This window comes from Scyliorhinus torazame, chromosome 15, assembly GCF_047496885.1.
Source record: "Scyliorhinus torazame isolate Kashiwa2021f chromosome 15, sScyTor2.1, whole genome shotgun sequence".
Lineage (NCBI taxonomy): Eukaryota > Metazoa > Chordata > Chondrichthyes > Carcharhiniformes > Scyliorhinidae > Scyliorhinus > Scyliorhinus torazame.
The window spans coordinates 24,295,599-24,319,587 of NC_092721.1; the positions used below are offsets into that span (position 1 = coordinate 24,295,599).

Sequence of the window (23,989 nt, forward strand, 5' to 3'; positions counted from 1 at the left end):
GATGTCGCCCTTGCCGCCACCCTCAATCAGGCAGGCAGGCCCATGGCATTCTTTTCCCGCACCCTTCATGCCTCAGAAATTCGGCACTCATCCGTCGAAAAGGAGGCCCAAGCTATCGTTGAAGCTGTGCGTCATTGGAGGCATTACCTGGCCGGCAGGAGATTCACTCTCCTCACTGACCAACGGTCGGTAGCCTTCATGTTCAACAACACACAGCGGGGCAAGATCAAGAACGATAAAATCTTGAGGTGGAGGATCGAGCTCTTAACCTACAATTACGAGATTATGTATCGCCCCAGCAAACCCAACGAGCTCCCAGACGCCCTATCACGAGGTACATGTGCCAGCGCACAGGTAGACCGACTCCGGGCCCTGCCTGTGCGACATGACGTCTGCCACCGTCATTAAAGCCCTCAACACAATCTTCGCTCTGTTCGGTTTCCCCGCCTACGTCCACAGTGACAGGGGATCCTCATTCATGAGTGATGAGCTGCGTCAGTCCTTGCTCAGCAGTGATATCGCCTCCAGCAGAACGACAAGCTATAACCCCCGGGGAAACGGACAGGTAGAAAGGGAGAATGGGATGGTATGGAGGGCTGTCCAGCTGGCCCTACGGTCCAGAATCCTCCTGGCCTCCCGCTGGCAGGAGGTCCTCCCTGATGCACTCCACTCCATTCGCTCATTACTCTGCACTGCCACTAACAATACACCCCATGAACGTCATTTTGCCTTCCCCAGGAAGTCCACATCCGGGGTGTCGCTCCCGACATGGCTCGCAGCTCCGGGAACCGTGCTTCTCCGTAAGTACGTCCAACTCCACAAGGCGGACCCGTTGGTGGAGAGGGTGCACTTGCTCCCCAGTAAGCCTACGTGGCGTTCCCCGACGGCCGCCAGGATACTGTCTCCCTCAGGGACCTGGCACCAGCAGGTTCCATCCCCAAACCCCCTCCCCCGGCACCACCCTCCCCTCCCTCGTCACACCCTACAGCACCCCCCCCCCCCCCCCCCCCCCCCCAGCCCAGGACCATCCGTCCTCCCCCTGCCCACGCCTGACGATGAAGAGGGTTTAGGCATGCTCCCGGAGTCACCATCGACCAAATCAGCACCAACATCGCCGACACCACTGCGTCGCTCCAGAGGAACATCAAGGCCCCGGACCGGCTAAACCTCTGACCAGCCCACCGAAACATCAAAGGACATTTGTTTGCTCAAATCTTATAAATATTAACTCATTGTTGTATATAGTTATCCACCACCCCCGCCGGACTCAATTTTTAACAGGGGGTGAATGTTGTAAACCACTGTTGCATCTATATTAGGTGATGTACGGTAGGACCTGTACTACAGGTTCGCCGGTAGTCCCTGTCTGCTGACTCCGCCCAGGTGGCGGGGTATAAATATACGTGGCCTCCAGCCAGCAGCCATTTCGCCAGCTGCTGTGGGAGGCCACACATCTGATAGCAATAAAGCCTCAGCTGGATTCAACTGTCGTCTTTGTCCAATTGATCGTGCCTCACTGAGCAAAACGGAAGTTTCAATATCAATGGGTATAATTGCTCTGCTCCTATCTTGCTGCCAACAGCCAATAATGTTAACCTTATTTTACCTCCACACAGACCTGGGCCGGGGACCGTGATTTGGCAGGGACGTGGAATTGAAGTCAGTGGAAATTTAAATTAGATTGGATTTGGTGGTATGTATGGTGGGCAGCCAGGCCAAAAACCCAGGGTATGACCACCCTGCCAAGGTTGAAAGTTCATCCCGTGGAATTTCGCAGTACGATTACTTTGGTTTTCCTGTCACCTTGTTGCTCACATCTGCATTTTTCCCGCTTCATATTGGCTTTGGATTGAAATGTAACTTTTGCTTGGCTTCTTTGCATCAACCTCTGATGGGTCTTACAGGGTTTCATAGCTTTCTTTCCTGCTCAAGCAGATAAAGGCAGCATTTACTTTCGGCAATATTGATCGTGATCATTCGACAGGCTTGAAGGGCATTTCATTGTCATTTTAACGCAGGTGGTGACCCATCTATTTTACATCGTGATGCTTTTCTTAAAGAGGGAAGGAGAATGTGAAATGAACATCTTCAATGTTTTTCAGTTAACCTTGGTTGTGGTAAAACCTAATTAATATGTATGGGTCTTTGCATGCATGGAAACTTGGTTTCAATTGTATCCTGTCTGTGGACCATAAGGGTGCATTTATACTACTTCTACTGGTCAAAGCTGAAAATTGTCTTATTTATACTGCTTGCTTCCAATTGCAATTCACTTGTTCAGGAGCAATTTCTCCCCTGGCATGTGCAAAATTTCTCTCCTTGCACCCATATATCTTCAGAACTAGTTTTGATGCCATCTAGGCGTCATACTGGATGTGGCTTCAAACCCAAGTAATGTGAGGCTGCCATAAGGAAACAGACTGGCCCTGACTATGGAGCTTTACATCCATCAACACAAAAGTTAGAACATAGAACATAGAACAATACAGCGCAGTACAGGCCCTTCGGCCCACGATGTTGCACCGAAACAAAAGCCATCTAACCTACACTATACCATTATCATCCATATGTTTATCCAATAAACTTTTAAATGCCCTCAATGTTGGCGAGTTCACTACTGTAGCAGGTAGGGCATTCCACGGCCTCACTACTCTTTGCGTAAAGAACCTACCCCTGACCTCTGTCCTATATCTATTACCCCTCAGTTTAAGGCTATGTCCCCTCGTGCTAGCCATTTCCATCCGCGGGAGAAGGCTCTCACTGTCCACCCTATCTAACCCTCTGATCATTTTGTATGCCTCTATTAAGTCTCCTCTTAACCTTCTTCTCTCCAACGAAAACAACCTCAAGTCCATCAGCCTTTCCTCATAAGATTTTCCCTCCATACCAGGCAACATCCTGATAAATCTCCTCTGCACCCGTTCCAAAGCCTCCACGTCCTTCCTATAATGCGGTGACCAGAACTGTACGCAATACTCCAAATGCGGCCGTACCAGAGTTCTGTACAGCTGCAACATGACCTCCTGACTCCGGAACTCAATCCCTCTACCAATAAAGGCCAACACTCCATAGGCCTTCTTCACCTCCCTATCAACCTGGGTGGCAACTTTCAGGGATCTATGTACATGGACACCTAGATCCCTCTGCTCATCCACACTTTCAAGAACTTTTCCATTAGCCAAATATTCCACATTCCTGTTTTTCCTTCCAAAGTGAATCCCTCACACTTCTCTACATTAAACTCCATTTGCCACCTCTCAGCCCAGCACTGCAGCTTATCTATATCCCTCTGTAACCTGCTACTTCCTTCCACACTATCGACAACACCACCGACTTTAGTATCGTCTGCAAATTTACTCACCCACCCTTCTGCGCCTTCCTCTAGGTCATTGATAAAAATGACAAACAGCAACGGCCCCAGAACAGATCCTTGTGGTACTCCACTTGTGACAGAACTCCATTCTGAACATTTCCCATCAACCACCACCCTCAGTTGCAGGGCAAAGGTCAAGGAAACATCTTTCGGAGCCTTTCACTACAGTGGCAATTTTGAGAATAGGTTACAGCACAGGACTAAATTTACATTTTGGTATTGTATTTCGGAACCCCAAAACACCCAGTAGTTCTCATTGCTTTGTACTGAAACAGCTATTACTAATAACCATGATCAAACCAGCAGTCCGTGCAGTGACATGGTGGCCATTGAGAGGTGTGTAAGAGATGTTGAGGAACGGCTGATTTTTAAAAGCGCCTTTCAACTTTGCTCTCTGTTCTGGCTGAGATTGGTTCCATCATTGTGATACATGTCTGCTGTTTTGGAGTACAGTGTATCTGTTGCCCAATGCGTCGCACCCTGAGGCCTGCTGCGATTTTTAAATTAATTGACTTGCTTAAATGGATAGACAGGGTAGATGCAGGCAAGATGTTTCCCTTGGTTGGGGACCCTAGAACCAGGGGGCACAAGTTCATAAGAAGGGGAAAACCGCTTAGGGCAGAGATGAGGAGAAATTTCTTTACACAGAGGGTTGGGAATCTTTGGAATTCTCTAACCCAGAGGGCGCAGTATTGAGTATGTTTAAAGCAAAGATTGATAGATTTCTGATTCACAATAACGTAAAGGGTTATGGGGAATAATGGGTGTAAAATAGGCATTGAAGTGTCCGAACAGCCATGGCCTTATTGAGGTGTGGGGCAGGTTCGACGGGCTGAATGGCCTACTCCTGTTCCTATCCTCCCACTTGGAAAACTGAAAATAAAAGTTCCCTCAGTGGTGTTTACTGACTGAAAAGTTAATTGTCCTTGTGAGTTTTGGGTCGGGGGCATGGAATGCACAAAGTGTTTTTCATCAGTCTCCATCGTCCACAGTACCTTACAGGAGGCCTTTTTCCAAGTGCCTCTGGACCTGGTGCTGGCTGCATCTTGTAAGCTATTCCTAATTGTCCAAATTCTGTGGCAAGTTGAGCCTGCAATCCCTGTCAGATTCCTCCTTTTCCGAGTCAGTTTGTGAAAAGGGTTTGGAACCATCTATTTGCACAGTTGGGAGGCTGGTTTTAGTGTTTCAGATAGAAAGTTTAATTATCCAAAAAAACTGTCACACCTGTTTTTGTTTGCGTGTACTTACAGGTTGTGCAAGTAGAAATCTTGCACTCAGCCCCCAATCATCGATTGACAGCGAGCTGAGCACTTCTGAGCTGGACGATGAATCCATCTCCATGGGCTATAAGCTACAGGACTTGACAGATGTCCAGATCATGGCAAGATTGCAAGAAGAAAGTAAGTATGTTATGAGCTAAGGACAGAATGAAATGTCACCCGTGATATTGTCAAAGAATGTTAGCAACTTTGGCAGGTAGGGTGGTTCAAATCATTTCCTCAGGTGGGACCTTGACCCCAGATCTAGTCATTAATGAGCGACACTCTTGGATTTCCCTTGAATTACTTTTCAATAAAGCTCACCATGGAGTATGCTAGAGAGCCCATGACCTGCGAAGCACCCATGCCCAACTTGGACCTCTATCTACCACATCTGGACTCCTCATCCACACCCTTACAGAAACTCACATGGTATCTCTTTGATCCCTTTGTTTCTGAGTTTTACATGCAGGATTGTTGGGGTCCAACTTCCCACCCCTCAATCTTCCCTTTGCCTTCTATTGTTCCTCTTCTTCATCTACCTCCTTGCCTCTCTGTCTGCCACTGTGACTCCTCACTCCCCCCCCCCCCCCCACCTTGCACAGTCCTCTTTCCATATTGCCCCCCATGTCTTCGTTAAGCCACCTCCACTCCCCCAGCCTCACCTGGCACTCCACCCCCAGTCGAACTTCGGACCTTTGTTGCGGTGGCAGCATGTGTCCCGCAGCACAGACCTGTCCAGATAGAACTGGTGTGTGGTGTGAGGGGGAAGGAGACCCCTGTACTCCCCAACCCCTGATGGAGTATTGACTTGACTTGGTGACACGGGAGAGTCCATGGGTGCAGTAGCACGGTGCTGTCCATGAAGACAAGCCCAGCATGGAGATAGAGGCAGGGACTGGAGTGGTGTACAGTGTATCAGGTGCAGTCCAGCACTGTGACAGAAACTTGTTGCACTCACCCCGAACTCTCTGGCGAACTGAGGACCGCCCTGTGCACGCCACTCATTAGCAATCGGGATTGACGCTGACGGGAATTGCTGCTGGCGTGATGCAAGATTGAAAGATTGACGAGATGCCAGCGGGCAGCTGCTTTAATGAGCTTTGATGAGATGCAAATGAATGTAAGTGCCGTTTGCGCCAACTGCCAGCGGGAAGTGTGACCCGTCATTTATCTGCCATTGGGAGAATTACAACATGATTTTACACTGGCGGGTTTCTGATTTAATGGCTTCTTCCATGCTCACTGCGCCCACCACTAAACCCACCACAGGCTGGTTGGCAGAATACCGCCTTAGTCTTAAGCCCTCCCTGGCTGAATTCTTGCTCGGTTAAGCTCTGAATTTGGACTACTAATTGTTTACTTTTCAGGGCGTAATTCAAATTCCGTTTGATAGGAATGAAATGATCGTTTCTTCATGTAGACCCTGCAGTCCTCTACCGTCTCCTCGTTTTAAAAGTATTTTTCAGGTTTCGAGCAAATTGACCCGCGGTGGTGATTACAGCTCAAAGTCTCACAGTGGAATCAATTCGATTAATATTTGTTCATTTTAATTTAATTAAGCGTTTGAAAATAAAGCCCACTCTTAATTCAAAGCCTCGAGTCAAATTGCCTGATGATTTAATTTATTTTAGAACTAAATTCCTACTTGGGCTGTGTTGTATACATTGCGTACTTCAGATTATTGGCTCCAACAATTTTATCATGTAAAACTTCATCTGTATAATCAAGAGTAAACCCTTTTTTCTAAAGGTGACCTTATTAAACATAGAGTGCGCTACCATTCCAGCAGATGAATGCCTGCAGAACCAATGCTACATCTCATATTGCACTTCCCCCTCCACCTCTTCTCCCATATCGGGATCCTTTAATAGCTATTTGCTGTTTTCTCCAGTTTTGCTCATAAGTGCTTGTAGACCCATTACCATGACCTATCAGATTTCTGCTTCTGATCATACTTATATTTCTGATCCAAGTAACCCATTGGGAATTGTCCGAATAGAACTTTAGCTGTAAGATCAGTTACGGGGAGACAATGCTGTAGAGGTATTGTAACTGGACTCGTAATCCAGACACCCAGGGTAATGCCCTGGGGACCCAGGTTCGAATCCCACCATGGCAGATGGTGAAATAAAACATATGGAATTAAAAGTCCAATGATGACCATGAAACCATTGCCAATTATGGTAAAAGTCCCATCCGATTCACTGATGTCCTTCAGGGAAGGAAATCTGCCATCCTTACCCGGTCTGGCCTACATGTGACTCCAGATCCACGCAGCGATGCATTTGATTCTTAACTGCCCCCCACTGAAATGGCAAAGCAAGCCACTCAGTTCAAGGGCAAATAGGGATGGGCAACAAATGCTGGCTCAGCCAGCAATGCTCGCACCCCAAGAACGAATAAAGTAAAATAGAAATTGGCTGGGGACAAAAAGTGACCATAAGCGAGATTTTAATCCTGGTGCGTTTTCCCAGTTTGTTCACTGAGACAATGTAGCTCAGGTTGCTCACGGTCAGCCTGCAAATGATTCTTTCATAAACACAACCTGATTCGCTGGGTGGGATTTTCCAGTCCCGCACGCTCCGAGAGCAGAAATTCCCGCCTGAGGTCAACGAACCTTTCAATCGTTCATCCCATCCGCAACAAATACCGGGCGGGCAGGATCGGAAAATTTACCCCTCTTTCTTAAAAGGAGCCCAATCACAATGTCACGGCTTCGAGGATCGATTTAATCAGGCAGAAAATTCAATCTAAAAATCTTAAAGTTCTTCAATCTTAATATTTTATAACTAGGCACTGTCAAAGTTATATTACCTCATGTCTAGCAGACGTAAGTGCCTTTCATGACCTCCGTGTCCCAAAGCACTTCACAGACGTTGAAGCACTTTTGAAATGCAGCCAACTCTTGTATATTGTAAACATGGCAGCCAGTTTGTGCGCAACCAAGTCCTGAGCTGCAGTGTTTGATTGAGGGTAATTATTGCCCAGCACATCAAGGAAAGCAGCTTTGCCCTTCTTTGAAATCATGACGTGGGATCTGAGAGGGCAGACGGGGCCAGAGCTTCATGTCTCAGCCGGAAGACGGCACCTCCCAGCAGTGTTGCACTCTCCCAGTACATCCCTGGGATGTGTCAGCCTTGATGTGCTCAGGCCTCTGAAATTGCCTTTGAACCCAACACACTCTGACCCAGAGATGAAACTGCTGCCAGCTGAGTCATGGGTGACACCCCACTTACGCTATTTATTGAATAATATGCATTTTTATTCTTCATTCTGTCAGAAACCTGTTATAATTTAATGCTACAAATTGTGGCTTGTAAGTCGACCTTTGAAGTTCACAATATCCTTTCAGGATAGGGTGGAATTGCACACTGAGTATAAAATATGAGCCTCCAGGGTCGGTGGCTGCCATTTTGAAATGTGTGGGTGTGTCTTAGAGCTCCACACATCTTCTCAACAACACGACCCATATCACTTGACCAATCGAATGCGCTAACTTTAAAGATGAGTATAACTTTAAAAATGTCCCTCTGTGCTAAACAATTGAGACTGACTCCAACTGTAAGTATCCAGCCTAAACAATTCTAAAAATTGGAAGGTTGACTTGTAGGTCAATTACTGGCTGAAACACGCATTTTGGTGCTGACAAAATGGGATCATCTTATATGTGGGATCAAACTCTATACTGTGATCTGTGATAATTGTACAGTTTTAGTCCTGCAGGATTTAGGGTGGGAATTTCCAGCCTCGCCTGCCGGTGGGAACCTCCAGTCCCGCCAAAAGTCAGCGGAATTTTGGCTGGGCCGCCAAATCTCCCGTGACAGGTCCTGCCATGGCTGGGCTGGAAAATCCCAACCTCGGTCTTTTACGTTCAGTTGTAAATGTGGAGTATCTTCGCACACAGCAGCAAATGACTTACTAATTCACTTTGTATGTTCTCCCCCCCTCCCCCCCCCCCACCGTCCCCGACGATTTCTAGGCCTGCGACAAGATTATGCTTCCACTTCAACAACAATCTCTCAGCGCAGCTCCAGTACGTCGTTATATTCGGCAAAGCGAGGGGCCAGCACTGACATGGAGTACGACTGCTGCAGCCTGGAAGATGAAGAGGACTTTGACCAACTTCCGCCTCAGCCTCGTCTCACCAGATGCTCTCCACCGTTGCGAAGTATGCCACATTCACAGACTTTTGCCAGCATTAGAGAATGCAGAAGAGGCCCCGCCCCTTCCTCCTACTTGCAGCCCAGTGGCTATCCATCCTATTACTCGCAGGGTCACACAACTGATCCACATCAGTACCGAACAAGTACAGGTAAAATTCTAAAGATTGGCACAAATGTGCTTTTAAACCTCAACTAATATTTTCAGTTCCAGTCAAGGTGAAGATATTTGAGTTGGAGTTTCGAAGTTCCTTTGTTATTCGGTGCCAGCATCCAGCCATCCCAAATCAGGTCTGGAATGAATGTGAATCTGAGTAAAACCTACCTATTCTGACCTAAACAATGGGCCAGATATTCCAGTCTCATCAGTTGCCAGGATCATCCAGTCCTGGCAAAGATCAATGGACCTTCGGCTAGGCTGCTTCATCCTCTGTAGTGGGTCCCACCATGCGGGTGGCTGGGAAATCCAAGCCAATGTATCTTTTAATCTGAACTATGACTGGTGGGTGCTCTCTCTCAATCCCATAAATGCAGACCATCAGTTATTGTTAACTTGTTAAGTACCTGGAGGGAAGGCGGGATTAGGCTATTGAGTTGGATCATCAGCCATGATCATCATGAATGGTGTAGCAGGCTCGAAGGGCTGAATGGTCTCCTCCTGCTCTATGTTTCTATGTTTATGTTACTTCAGCAAAGAAACCGCCAGAGCAAATTAAAAGATAGCTTCATTCTACTTGTAATTATGAATTATGATGTTATTATCTGGCATTATGACGTTATCACTGGCATAAACATCGGAATAGATTTCAACAATGAGCACTCCCAACAGAACCTTTAAGCATCATGCCCCCGAGAGTACACACTGAGAATCCAAACCAATCAGAAAACAGTGTAGACGCACTGGGTGAGATTCTCCGAGCCCGCGCCGGATCGGAGAATCCTCGGGAGGCCGCGCGAATCTCGCCACGCCGCTCTGGTGCTGGGACGCGATTCGCCGGAGAGCGCAGAATCGGTGCGGCACCGGTCGGGGGCCACGCTACGCGGTCCCCCCGCCCCCCCAGCGATTCTCGGCCCAGAATCGGCCGTACAAAATACCCGAGTCCGCCGGCGCCGTTCTAACCTGGTCTTACCCGGCGGGACCTCGGCGTGAATGGATCCGGGGGCGGCCTGTTGAGGGGGAGGGGGGGGGCCGACCCCCAAGGAGGGGGCCTCTCTCCTCCTTTGTTCCGCGGCGGCCCCTGTAGCCCTACGCCATGTTGCGTCGGGGCCGGCGCGGAGAAGGGAGCCACCGCGCATGCGCGACAATCACGTCGGTCCCACTGCGCATGCGCACGTTGGCGCAGGTCCCAGTGCGCATGCGCAGACCCGCGGCGCCCATCTGACGCCAGGAACGGCAGCTGGAGTGACGTGAGTCGCCCCAGTGCCGTGCTGGCCCCCTGTAGGGGCCAGAATTGCTGCTCCTGAGGCCATGTTGACGCCGTCGGGAAACGCGATGGCGTTTACGACGGCTCCAACACTTTGCCTCAGGATCAGAGAATTCTGCCCAGGAGCGGGATTCTCCGCTGGCTGGATTCTCCGTTTTGTCGGCGGCAGTGGCTTTCCCGACGGCGTGGGGCTGCCCCACAATGGGAAACCCCATTGACCGGCCGGGCGTAATGGAGAATCCCGCCGACGGGTCGGGGCAGAAATGTGGCGGGGCGGAGAACCAGCCCACTGACTTCCGCACCGGAATGCTTGGCATGTTGGACCATCTCTTGATGTTTTGCGCCAGATTTGGTTGTTCATAAAGTCGATCTAGATAAGTATCAATGATACATTTTTCACCTGCATTCTTCAGAGCTGGGCTGTTAGGGCTCAGATTAGAAAATCAATCACGTACAGACTGCAGTTTTCCAAGTTGTGGGCTGCATGTACCATGGTCAGAATTCTCCGGCCATTCGCTGGCGGTGGGATTTTCTGGTCTGGCCAACAGAGCACACCTGCCCACGGGTTTCCCGGTGGTGCGGGGTGGCCTCAATCGGAAATCCCTTTGACAGCGGTGGGATCAGAGCAACGCGATGTCAGCGAATGGGGCGCCGCCTCCCCCGACCGGGAAACACACGGCTCAGAATCCGGAGAATCCAGCCCACATGTATCCCCATATTAGCTCTTAGCCAGGCTCCATGGAGGGAAGACAATTCCAGAAAGTGTACTCTCGAGTATGCAAGCTGAGCATTGATTGTACCCATATACACAATACACAAATGGGTCTTGTTACTTTTAATGTACTGACTGTCCCACAATGTTCAAAACACGAAACAAAAAACTGAGCACTGGGAGGTGTTGAGGAAGTCTTCAAAGGTGATCAAAGTTTACAGCAAGCATTCAGGAAATAGGGCAGAAGATTGAGCTTCCACTAAAGGAGTGGAGCCAGGTGGAGATGCACAAGAGGCGACAGTCAGAGGATCAAAGGAAGTCAGCTGAAACGTAAGGCTGGGTGTTGTTGCAAGAGTGTGGTGAAGAAAAGTCATGGAGTGAATGGTAAAGAAAGGTGATGCTATTGTGAGCCAGGCAGCAATTGGTTCGCAGTTGATGACCTGAACCAAAAAGTGCTTCTGTTAACCGTTCATTTGCAAAGAAACCGAGATTTCTGTGTTTTATCAATCGTAGGAGAAATAATGAGAACAAGGCAGGCATATTATATAACACTTCTGACGACCTTAAAATGCTCTATGGCACTTTCTAGACAATGATGTACTTTTAAGTGTGGACATTTTTCGAATCTAGAAACACATCAGCCAGTTGGCAGACAGGAAGTGCCCACAAACTGCATTGCGACAATAACCAGATACTGGCTCCTAACCTCCTGGATCCCCAGCGACAGATTTGGGTGGGGGGGTGGGGGGGGGTATCCCAAAGATGCCCTGGTGAATCTCTCTGGGAAGTTCCCCGACAATTGTCCAGAAGGGATAATCTTCCCTGGACAATTGCGCTGAACTAAGAACTATCCGACAAATCGATTTAAATTGTTAACTTTGATGATTCTTTTACACCATTAGTTACGCTGAAAGAGTTAGAAGAAATAAAAGCACTTCTCACTTCATTATAACTATTTTCAACACCCAGACCAAGCCCTGCAAAGGACAGCCCCCAGACTCCTGCGACCCTGGACACGTCCCCTTCTCTCTCTCTCTCTCTCTCTCTCTCCCTCCCACACACACACACACACACACACACAACAAAGCAGTCCATCCATCACGGCATTCCCCAACCCGCATTCCCCAACCCATACAGAACTCACCACCTCATGCCCAACTTGACCCCCTCCCCCCGACCTGACCCGACCCCACCCACCAATCTGTCTGACCTCTCCCCCCACGACCACCACACCTCCACCTAGACCCAATCCCCCCCCCCCCCCCCCCCCCCGCTCCTCCCCCCCCCCCCAACCTCCCTTAATGTCCAACTCGCTGCCCATGTCCAAACCCTCACCCCCCCCAGTATCCCATTCACTTACCTTAGACACCTACATTCTCCCGGGCCTGTTATGTTCAATGGGACAGTTAAACTCACCTGTTTTATGGCACCTAGTGGTGTAAAGAGAGGACGTGTGCTCCTTCGCTCGCTCCTTTTACACTTCGCCGCTAGAGCCTGGGACGCGCTTCGCTACTTGAGCGTTGTGGTAGCATGTATTAGGGGTCATGTGGGACTGTGAAGCCGTGATGCTATTGGCTGACAGATCCCGGGTCCTGGTTGGCTGTTGACCCCTGGCTCTGCCCTGAAGGCGGAGTATAAGAACCCGTGCTTCTCCCCGCCGCTCCATTCTGTTGCTGAACTGCTGGGAACAAGTCACGCTTAATAAAGCCTCATCGACTTCATCTCTACTCGTCTCTCTCGTAAGTCATTGTGCGCTAAAAGCGTTCCCTGGCCTGAGTCAGGAAAGTCATTGTGCGCTACAATTTATTAAGCGTGCTTAAAGGACTATGGAGCTCCGGATCGCCCCGGAATGCCTGCGGATCAGCCCCCACGCAGTGAACTCGGCAGCAGTTTTTAAACACTGGCAAGCTTGTTTGGAAGGCTACCTCCGAACGGCCCACGGCCGGATCACAGAAGACCAGAAACTGCAGGTCCTGCACTCAAGGGTAAGCCCGGAAATTTACCCTCTCATAGAAGACGCAGAGGATTTCCCGACGGCGCTTGCAGCACTGAAGAGCATCTACGTTCGCCCCGTGAACCAGGTCTACGCACGCTACCAACTCGCAACGAGACGGCAAAGTCCCGGAGAATCGTTAGAGGAGTTCTACGCCGCGCTGCTAATTTTGGGACGGGGCTGCAGCTGCCCGCCGGTAAACGCGACTGAACACACGGACATGTTAATTCGCGATGCGTTTGTGGCAGGTATGAACTCTCCCCAAATCCGCCAAAGACTTTTAGAAAAAGAGTCGCTAGGACTCTCAGAGGCACGGGCCATTGCAGCTTCCCTAGATGTGGCCTCGCAAAACGCCCGCACCTACGGCCCCGACCGCGCGGCAGCCCCTTGGGCTCCGTGGACCCCCGTCGCGACAAACCCCCCCCCTCCCTCACAGGCTTGCGCGGTTAAAATGCCAGATCATCCCGGGGGGGCCCGCTGCTATTTCTGCGGGCAAGCGAAACACCCCCGGCAGCGCTGCCCGGCCCGCGCAGCTATTTGCAAGAGCTGCGGCAAAAAGGGCCATTTCGCGGCTGTGTGCCGGTCCCGGGGGGTCGCCGCAATCCCCGGAGAAGAACGAGCCCAGCGCATCCCAAATGCTCCCCAACCCCCCCAGCGCCCCATGTGCGACCCGCGGGCGCCGCCATTTTGGCTCCCGGCCACCACGAGGGGAGGATGGGTGCCACCATCTTGTGACTCCCCAGCCACGTGCGATGCATGGGGCGGCCATTTTGTCCACCCCGACCATGTGCGATGCATGGGGGCGGCCATTTTGTCCACCCCCGGCCGCGTGCGATTCATGGACGCCGCCATCTTGGATGACAACAAAGGACCCCAGCATCAACGGCTCCACGGGGTCCGAAGAAGACACTGAGACACTACGACCACGACTAGCCTCGGTGACGCTGGATCAATCACGGCCCCGGACGCTCCAGACGACAACAACAACGGTGCTGATCAACGGACACGAGACACCATGCCTGATCGACTCCGGGAGCACCGAAAGTTTCATCCACCCCGACACGGTAAGACGCTGTTTTTTGACCATCCATCCAAGTACGCAAAAGATTTCCCTAGCTGCAGGATCCCACTCCGTAGAGATCAAAGGGTTCTGCATCGCGAACCTAACGGTGCATGGGAGGGAGTTTAAAAACTACAGGCTCTACGTCCTTCCCCAACTCTGCGCGCCCACATTACTGGGATTAGATTTCCAGTGCAACCTGCAGAGCCTAACGTTTCAATTCGGCGGCCCAATACCCCCACTAACTATCTGCGGCCTCGCAACCCTCAAAGTTGAACCGCCGTCCTTGTTTGCAAACCTCACCCCGGATTGCAAACCCGTCGCCACTTGGAGCAGACGGTACAGCGCCCAGAACCGGATATTTATTCGGTCTGAAGTCCAGCGGTTGCTGAAGGAAGGCATAATCCAGGCCAGCAATAGTCCCTGGAGAGCACAGGTGGTAGTAGTAAAGACCGGGGAGAAACAAAGGATGGTCATAGACTATAGCCAGACCATCAACAGGTACACACAGCTAGATGCGTACCCTCTTCCCCGCATATCCAACATGGTAAATCGGATTGCCCAATATAAGGTTTTCTCCACCGTAGACCTCAAGTCCGCCTACCACCAGCTCCCCATCCGCCCAGGTGACCGCAAGTACACAGCCTTCGAGGCAGACGGGAGTCTATACCACTTCCTAAGGGTCCCATTTGGTGTCACGAACGGGGTCTCGGTCTTCCAACGGGAGATGGACCGAATGGTTGACCAACATGGGTTGCAGGCCACGTTCCCGTATCTCGACAACGTAACCATCTGCGGCCACGATCAGCAGGACCACGACGCCAACCTCCAAAAATTCCTCCAGACCGCTAACGCCTTGAACCTCACATACAACGAGGAAAAGTGCGTTTTTAGCACAAACCGGCTGGCCATCCTGGGATACGTAGTGCGCAATGGGATAATAGGCCCCGACCCCGAACGCATGCGCCCCCTCATGGAATTTCCCCTCCCCCACTGCTCCAAAGCCCTGAAACGTTGCCTGGGGTTCTTTTCATATTACGCCCAGTGGGTCCAACAGTATGCAGACAAGGCCCGACCGCTAATACAGACCACTACCTTCCCCCTGTCGACAGAGGCTCACCAGGCCTTCAGCCGCATCAAAGCGGATATCGCAAAGGCCACGATGCGCGCCATCGACGAGTCCCTCCCCTTCCAGGTCGAGAGCGACGCCTCCAACGTAGCTCTGGCGGCCACCCTTAACCAAGCGGGCAGACCAGTGGCCTTCTTCTCCCGAACCCTCAGAAATCCGCCACTCCTCAGTGGAAAAGGAAGCACAAGCCATAGTGGAAGCTGTGCGACATTGGAGGCATTACCTGGCCGGCAGGAGATTCACTCTCCTCACCGACCAACGGTCGGTACCCTTCATGTTCGATAATGCACAGCGGGGCAAAATTAAAAATGACAAGATCTTAAGGTGGAGGATCGAGCTCTCCACCTTCAACTACGAGATCTTGTACCGTCCCGGAAAGCTGAACGAGCCGTCCGATGCCCTATCCCGCGGCACATGTGCCAACACACAAATAGACCGTCTCCAAGCCCTCTACGAGGACCTCTGCCACCCGGGGGTCACTCGGTTCTACCATTTTATAAAGTCCCGCAACCTCCCCTACTCTGTGGAGGAGGTCCGTACAGTCACCAGGAACTGCCACATCTGCGCAGAGTGCAAACCGCACTTTTTCAGGCCGGATAGAGCGCACCTGATCAAGGCTTCCCGCCCCTTTGAACGCCTCAGTTTGGATTTCAAAGGGCCCCTCCCTTCCACCGACCGCAACACATACTTCCTGAACGTGGTGGACGAGTACTCACGTTTCCCCTTCGTCATCCCCTGCCCCGACATGACAGCGGCCACAGTCATCAAAGCCCTTAGCACCATATTCACACTGTTCGGTTGCCCCGCATATATCCATAGCGACAGGGGGTCCTCCTTCATGAGTGACGAGCTGCGCCAGTTCCTGCTCAGCAAGGGTATAGCCTCGAGCAGGACGACCAGCTACAACCCCCGGGGCAACGGGCAAGTAGAGAGGGAGAACGGCACGGTCTGGAAGACCGTCCTACTGGCCCTACGGTCCAGGGATCTCCCAGTTTCCCGGTGGCAGGAGGTCCTCCCGGATGCCCTCCACTCCATCCGGTCGCTGCTGTGGACCACCACTAACCAAAGGCCTCATGAGCGCCTCCTTGTCTTCCCCAGGAAGTCCTCCTCCGGAACGTCGCTGCCGACCTGGCTGGCGGCCCCAGGACCCATCTTGCTCCGGAAACATGTGCAGGCGCACAAGTCGGACCCGTTGGTCGAGAGGGTTCACCTCCTCCACGCGAACCCGCAGTACGCCTACGTGGCGTACCCCGACGGCCGACAGGACACGGTCTCCCTGCGAGACCTGGCGCCCGCCGGCAACACACACACGCCCCCCGACACCGATCATCCCCTCCCTGCCACCGGCGCACCCCGCGACCGCCCCCTTCCCGGGAGGATCGGTCCTCCTCCCGTGTCCAACCAGGAGTGAAACAGAAACAAACATCGAAACGCTCCCGGAGACGACAACGCTGGAACAAGCACCTGCACCACCACTGGGGCTGAGGCGATCGACGAGGAAGACCAGACCGCCCGCTCGACTCGTGGCATCGGTGTGACACCAAGAATGTTGTTGGACTGTAACGAAAATGTTCTTTTCTCTTCCGAATATTGTAAATAGTTTCAGAAACCTTGTACATAGCCCAGTGTAGGGCTAAAATTGAAATGACATGCCCAAAATTTTTCCTCCCAGGACCAGCCTTGTAAACCCCTACCACCATGTGAACCACCGCCCTGAAGGCGGAGTATAAGAACCCGTGCTTCTCCCCGCCGCTCCATTCTGTTGCTGAACTGCTGGGAACAAGTCACGCTTAATAAAGCCTCATCGACTTCATCTCTACTCGTCTCTCTCGTAAGTCATTGTGCGCTAAAAGCGTTCCCTGGCCTGAGTCAGGGAAGTCGGGTGTGGCAGGCGCGTAAGAAATTAGCACAGATAAGTTGGTACAGAATGGCAATCAGCCACTGATTGCCACGCCAAGGAAGTTATGGCCCAGTATGTTTTCTGGGGGGAATGTTGGTTGATGGATAACTGTCGTCCATGACATCGGTGGATAAGTTAGAAGATTTACAGAGCATTTCTCAGGGGAAGGATAGAAGCTTCGATGTGAGTAAAGAAAAAGGGAATTTGCATTTGCAGAGCACCTTCCAGAACTTTGGGACACCCTATGGTGCTTTATAAACTATTAAGTACTTTTTAAGTACAGTCGCTGTTGAAGAACAGGAAGTGTGATAGCCAATTTATATGCAGCAAGGGCTCACAAACATCACTGCTTTATGATTATGAGGTTTTATAAGGTAATTATATTTTGGACTGTCCCTCCAATTCAAAATAAAATGACTGAATGAAAAGAGACATGCGACCAGCTAGTAATTCTGCGATAAGCCAATGTGACCTGGTTACCATGGCGACAAGGCAGCCCAAGTCAAATGTTTTTGCAATCTATCGGTGGAATTCTCCCATGCTCCCGCCACCAAGTTTAATGGGTGGGCGAGGGGGAGGGGAATTTGGCGGGAGGACCAAAACTTGGTTTTATGCTGGTGTGAATTTCCCACGGGATTTTCTGCTGGTGCTCACCATGGCGGGTTGGGAAACCCACTGGCATGAAACTGCTTTGCATCCTGCCAGCGGGATGCAGATGAAAGCCCAACTGGAATATTCCCCCCCCAAGCCCGATTCTCTGCGAGACCAGCAAGAAAACACACCGGTCCAGAATAGGCCTGGAGCCACATGGTGTGCAGAAGTTGGGACTTACCTGAACTATGCCCGGGGCTGTCTTCGGGATTTGGGATGGAGGCCGCCAAAAACCCTGGGCCCTGGAACCAAAGCAGTGGGAGGGGGGGGTGGGGGCGAGCATCTATCAGGTGGATCTTCCAGTTGCAGTGTCACCGAGGAGGTCCGTCTCCTCACCCCAGAGAGTTCCTGGAATTTCCATCTTTTTCAGGATGTCCATCTTCTTTCTTCAATGATGGGTCAGGGATGTTGGGCGCCTTCTATAAATGGCACCCAGATATGATGGCGAGCCGCACACAATCAAGCCTGCCCCACCACGGAATACAGTGCTAAGCCGCCAGATGCATAATTAATTAGTTCCGGGCCGGAGTACAATGGCGTGATTTCCTATCAGCCTCCTCAGTAGGAAACACTCCCTGTCTGCACCCCTGCTATGGGACTTAGTTCCAGATGGGAGAACTCTGCTCTATGTGCCAGGCATAACACCTAAAAGCAAAAGACGCAGCACTTGCTTTTGCACTATAAGACTTACAGATTCTGAGGCAGCTGTTCTTGGATTGTGCAGACTTGCTCATTGCCAGGCAGCCTGATGCAAAACCCCTGGACAGAGGGAGAGAGGGTGATAGAGGGAGACATGGAAGCAGCAGCCATTGCAAGCAGCAGGGTAAAAGCTATTTTCTGCTAGCTACCGGGCAGAATGCCAGTGAAAGCTCAGCCTGCAGAGATTTAAGGTCACCGGAAGATTCGCCCTGGCGATGCCGGGAGAAGGAATCACCAGAGTGAGCCTCGATGCTGAAGTCAGTTCTGGAACTAACTGAGGGAAACAGCTTTGGATGGTTTTGGATGTTACGGCTCAGCGAAACGGGGAGAAATGAAACCGCTAGAAGCTGGGATTGGCTTTGGACTGCAATTCTGCAGCGAATGTGCTGTGAAGTGTAATGCAGTGTGGGGTTTTCGAGTGTGGTAAAACGCTAATAGAATTACAGAATCACAAAATTGTTACAATGCAGAAGGAGACCATTTGGCCCATCATTTCAGCACTGACTCTCTGGATGAGTATTATGACTTAGTGCCATCCCCCTGCCTTTCCCCGTACCCCTGTATATTGTTTCTATTAAAGTAATCATCTAATGCCCTCTTGAAGCCTCGATTGAACCTGCCTCTACCACACATCCAGGCAGTGCACACCAGACCCGAACCACTCGCTGTTTTAAAAAGTTTTTCTCACATCACATTTTCTTCTTTTGCAAATCACTTTAAATCTGTGCCCTCTCGTTTTTGATTCCTTCACGAACGAGAACAGTTTCGCCCTATCCACTCTGTCCAACCCGATCATGATGTTGAAAATCTCTATTCAATCTCCTCTTAACCTTCTTCTCTTCATGGAGAGTAGTCCCAACTTCTCCAATCCAGCTTCAGAACTGAAAGTTTCTCATCGTTGGATCAGTTTTTGTAACCCCATTCTGCACTCTCTCCAGTGGGTTCACATCCTTCCTTTAGTGTGGCACCCAAAGTATACACAACACTCCACTGGTGTCTAGTACAAGTTCAGTACAACCTCCTTGCTCTTTTACACTATGCCTCTATTAATGAAGCTTTATTAATTACTCTCTCCACCTGTCCTGCCACCTTTAATGACTTCTGTACATGTAAACTCATAGATCATAGAATTTGCAGTGCAGAAGGAGGCCATTCGGCCCATCGAGTCTGCACCGGCTCTTGGAAAGAGCACCCCACCCAAGGTCAACACCTCCACCCTATCCCCATAGCCCAGTAGCCCCACCCATCACTAAGGGCAATTTTAGACACTAAGGGCAATTTAGCATGGCCAATCCACCTAACCTGCGCATCTTTGGACTGTGCGAGGAAGCACCCGGAGGAAACCCACGCACACACGGGGAGGATGTGCAGACTCCACACAGAAAGTGACCCAAGCCGGAATCGAACCTGGGACCCTGGAGCTGTGAAGCAATTGTGCTATCCACAATGCTACCGTGCTGCCCAGGTTCCTCTCTGCTCCTGTGTCCTCTTTAAAGCTGTATCCCTCATTTTATATTGCCTCTCCATGTTCTCCTGACCAAAGTGAATCAATTCACATTCTTCTGTATTGAACTTAATTTGCCACCTACCTGCCCACTCCACTAACCTGTCTATGTGCTTTTGAAGTTGACTGATGACCTCCTCACAGTTTAACTACTTCCAAATTTTGTATCCTCCATAAACTTTGAAATTATCCTCCGCACACCAAGATCTAGATCATTAATATATATGAGGAAAAGCAAGGGCCCCAATACCACACCTGGGGAATTCCAGGACAAACCTTCCTCCAGCCCAGAAAATAACCATTAACTATTACTCACTGTTTCCTATTACTCAGCCAATTTTGTATCCATGTCCCGACTGTCCCTTTGATTCCATGAGCTGTAACTTTTCTCACAAGTCTGTTGTGTAGCAATGCGTCAAATGCCCTTTGGAAGTCCATGTACACCACATCAACAGTGTTATCCTCTTCAACCGTCTCTGCCAGCTCTTCAAAAACACTCCAAGTTAGTTATATTGACTGATCTATAATTGCTGGGCTTATCCTTACAACCTTTTTTGAACAAGGGCATAATGTTTGCAATTCTCCAATCATGTGACACCTCCACTGAGTCCAGGAAAGACTGAAAGATTATGGCCAGTGCCCCTTAATATCTTCTCTCACTTCCTTTCCGTATCCTTGGATGCAACTCATCTGGTCCCAGTGCCTTGTCAACTTAAATACCAACAGTTTGTCCAATAACTCGTCCTCATTAGTTGTGAACCCCAGAGTTTCCTTCTTCCTTGGTAAGAAATAAAGGGATATCCCTAATTGAGGGGATACCCTAACTATTTTCTGTAGTTAGAGTATTAGTTGCCACTAAGTAATGTTTAGTCAATGTTGCTTTTAACTTGCTTAATGCAGTAAAAGTCTTTGAAATTGAAATCTTGTCATGCAATTTCTTCAAGTTGGGCAATGGGAATTAATTTTTTAAGAAGTTATTGTTCTCTATGGGGATCGTAACAAATATTATTTTGACCAGATAATCCATTTTAGGGATGTTGGTGGAGGGATAAATATTCGGCTGGAGACTGTCTCTTACTTTCTTCAAGCTAATGCTGTGGGGTCTTTGATGCCCAACTTTGAGGGAAGATAGGGCTTCAATTTAATGCCTTATCTGGAGGACAGCAGCTCGGACAGTGCAACATTCTCCTAGTACGACACCGTGAGCCCAGATTTTGTGTTCCAGTTCTCATACAGGTGTCGTGTTGGGTGTTCCGCTATACAAACGAACCAACACGGTTGTAGATGGTACAACTCTGTTTAATTACTCTTGATAACAACATCTGTTAACTCATAGAACATAGAACATAGAAAATACAGCACAGAACAGGCCATTCGGCCCACGATGTTGTGCCGAACCTTTGTCCTAGATTAATCATAGATTATCATTGAATTTACAGTGCAGAAGGAGGCCATTCGGCCCTTTGAGTCTGCACCGGCTCTTGGAAAGAGCACCCTACCCAAACGCAACACCTCCACCCAACACCAAGGGCGATTTGGACATTAAGGGCAATTTATCATTGGCCAATTCACCTAACCCGTACATCTTTGGACTGTGGGAGGAAACCGGAGCACCCGGAGGAAACCCACGCAGACACGGGGAGGACGTGCAGACTCCGCACAGACAATGACCGAAGCCGGAATCGAACCTGGGACCATGGAGCTGTGAAGCAATTGTGCTATCCACAATGCTACCGTGCTGCCCTTAAGAACAAATAAATCTACACTATATCATTTTACCGTAATCCATGTAACTATCCAATAGCTGCTTGAAGGTCCCTAATGTTTCCGACTCAACTACTTCCACAGGCAGTGCATTCCATGCCCCCACTACTCTCTGGGTAAAGAACCTACCTCTGATATCCCTCCTATATCTTCCACCTTTCACCTTAAATTTATGTCCCCTTGTAATGGTGTGTTCCACCCGGGGAAAAAGTCTCTGACTGTCTACTCTATCTATTCCCCTGATCATCTTATAAACCTCTATCAAGTCGCCCCTCATCCTTCTCCGCTCTAATGAGAAAAGGCCTAGCACCCTCAACCTTTCCTCGTAAGACCTACTCTCCATTCCAGGCAACATCCTGGTAAATCTTCTTTGCACCTTTTCCAGAGCTTCCACATCCTTCCTAAAATGAGGCGACCAGAACTGTACACAGTACTCCAAATGTGGCCTTACCAAAGTTTTGCACAGCTGCATCAGCACCTCACGGCTCTTAAATTCAATCCCTCTGTTAATGAACGCGAGCACACCATAGGCCTTCTTCACAGCTCTATCCACTTGAGTGGCAACTTTCAAAGATGTATGAACATAGACCCCAAGATCTCTCTGCTCCTCCACATTGCCAAGAACTCTACCGTTAACCCTGTATTCCGCATTCATATTTGTCCTTCCAAAATGGACAACCTCACACTTTTCAGGGTTAAACTCCATCTGCCACTTCTCAGCCCAGCTCTGCATCCTATCTATGTCTCTTTGCAGCCGACAACAGCCCTCCTTACTATCCACAACTCCACCAATCTTTGTATCGTCTGCAAATTTACTGACCCACCCTTCAACTCCCTCATCCAAGTCATTAATGAAAATCACAAACAGCAGAGGACCCAGAACTGATCCCTGCGGTACGCCACTGGTAACTGGGATCCAGGCTGAATATTTGCCATCCACCACCACTCTCTGACTTCTATCGGTTAGCCAGTTTGTTATCCAACTGGCCAAATTTCCCACTATCCCATGCCTCCTTACTTTCTGCATAAGCCTACCATGGGGAACTTTAGCAAATGCCTTACTAAAATCCATGTACACTACATCCACTGCTTTACCTTCATCCACATGCTTGGTCACCTCCTCAAAGAATTCAATAAGATTTTCATGGCTGTGGTTCGTACTTTACCCGTTAACCTGTGGACCCAGCCCTAACACTATCTTAGAGAGGCACTCAGCACATGGTGTATGTCTGAGTGGCACGCTGTGAGCTCTGTGCTCTGAGCTATCTCCTGCTGGAATGAGCGGGAACTGTGGTGTTCCCTGTTTTATAGTGCTGTGCTCTCATTGGTGATTGGCTGTGATGTTGCGTGTATGTTGATTGGTCCGTTGATCTGTCCATCAGTGTGTGTGTGTGTGATTGCGCCATGATATGTTTATATGACTATCATGACAACAGGTATCTAACCAAGAGGTGGATTTTTCTTTTTAATTTAGTGCCCAATTCAGTTTGTTCCAATCCACCTACCCTGCACATCTTTGGGTTGTGGGGGTAAAACGCACGCAGACACAGGGAGAATGTGCAAACTCCACATGGACAGTGGCCCAGGGCCGGGATCAAACCTGGGATCCCAGCGCTGTGAGGCAGCAGTGCTAACCATTGTGTCACCGTGCTGCCCTACGATCTCTGATTTATAATGAAAGGTGTTTTTAAGTTAATATATCTAATTAAATCAGCTTGCCAGAAATAGACTGCAATATCCTAGATGCGCACATTGTACGGTTCTCACTGCTTTGGGAAGAAAGTTCCTCTGGTGGTGCTAACCATATCCTGGAATTTATACTTCGGCAATGTTTAAAAAGATTGACTTTCCAGTTTCTTCGAATAATGAAGCTTTCTGAGGCCCCTTCCTTGAGACAGTTCCTCGCGGAAATGCACAGCGTTAAATGCCTACAGAAAAGTTTATTATATCCTTACTGTACATCTCTGGAAAGAAGTGAACAAACACTTTCTGTCAAAGAAGTGAATCGTTTGATTGGAGCAAGGTCAGAAAAGCCACTGAAATGAAAAATGGAAGAGTCCAAGTTCTTTCTGTGTAGTCGATAACCTGACAGTGAAATTGCAGGCAGAGGCAACTTTGAAATGTGTACTCTCTGTGCACGCATGAAATGAAGAGAAAAAGATCACACTTTCTGGATTGTTCTGAATTTTTACTCCCGACTAGTCATAGAATCATAGAATCATAGAATCATAGAAGTGACTGATAATGCTTGAAAAAATCACTTCAGCATTTGATTTTTCCGATTTCATGAAATTCGTTGATAGCGTATTTTGTACCTTGTATCTTGCTGCTCCTTTCAATCTCCAAAGGACAAATTAA

The 23,989-nt window shown here is 49.6% G+C and overlaps 1 protein-coding gene across 2 annotated transcripts in view; it reads left to right on the top strand.

Moving 5' to 3' along the window:
* slain1a (SLAIN motif family, member 1a) overlaps positions 1-23,989 on the top strand; it is a 149,101-nt gene that overhangs the window by 83,179 nt on the left and 41,933 nt on the right. For both annotated transcript variants that reach the window (XM_072476202.1, XM_072476203.1), the window contains 2 exons: positions 4,624-4,773; positions 8,615-8,947. In XM_072476202.1, coding sequence (XP_072332303.1) covers positions 4,624-4,773; positions 8,615-8,947 — 483 coding nt within the window. The remainder of the gene's footprint in view (positions 1-4,623; positions 4,774-8,614; positions 8,948-23,989) is intronic.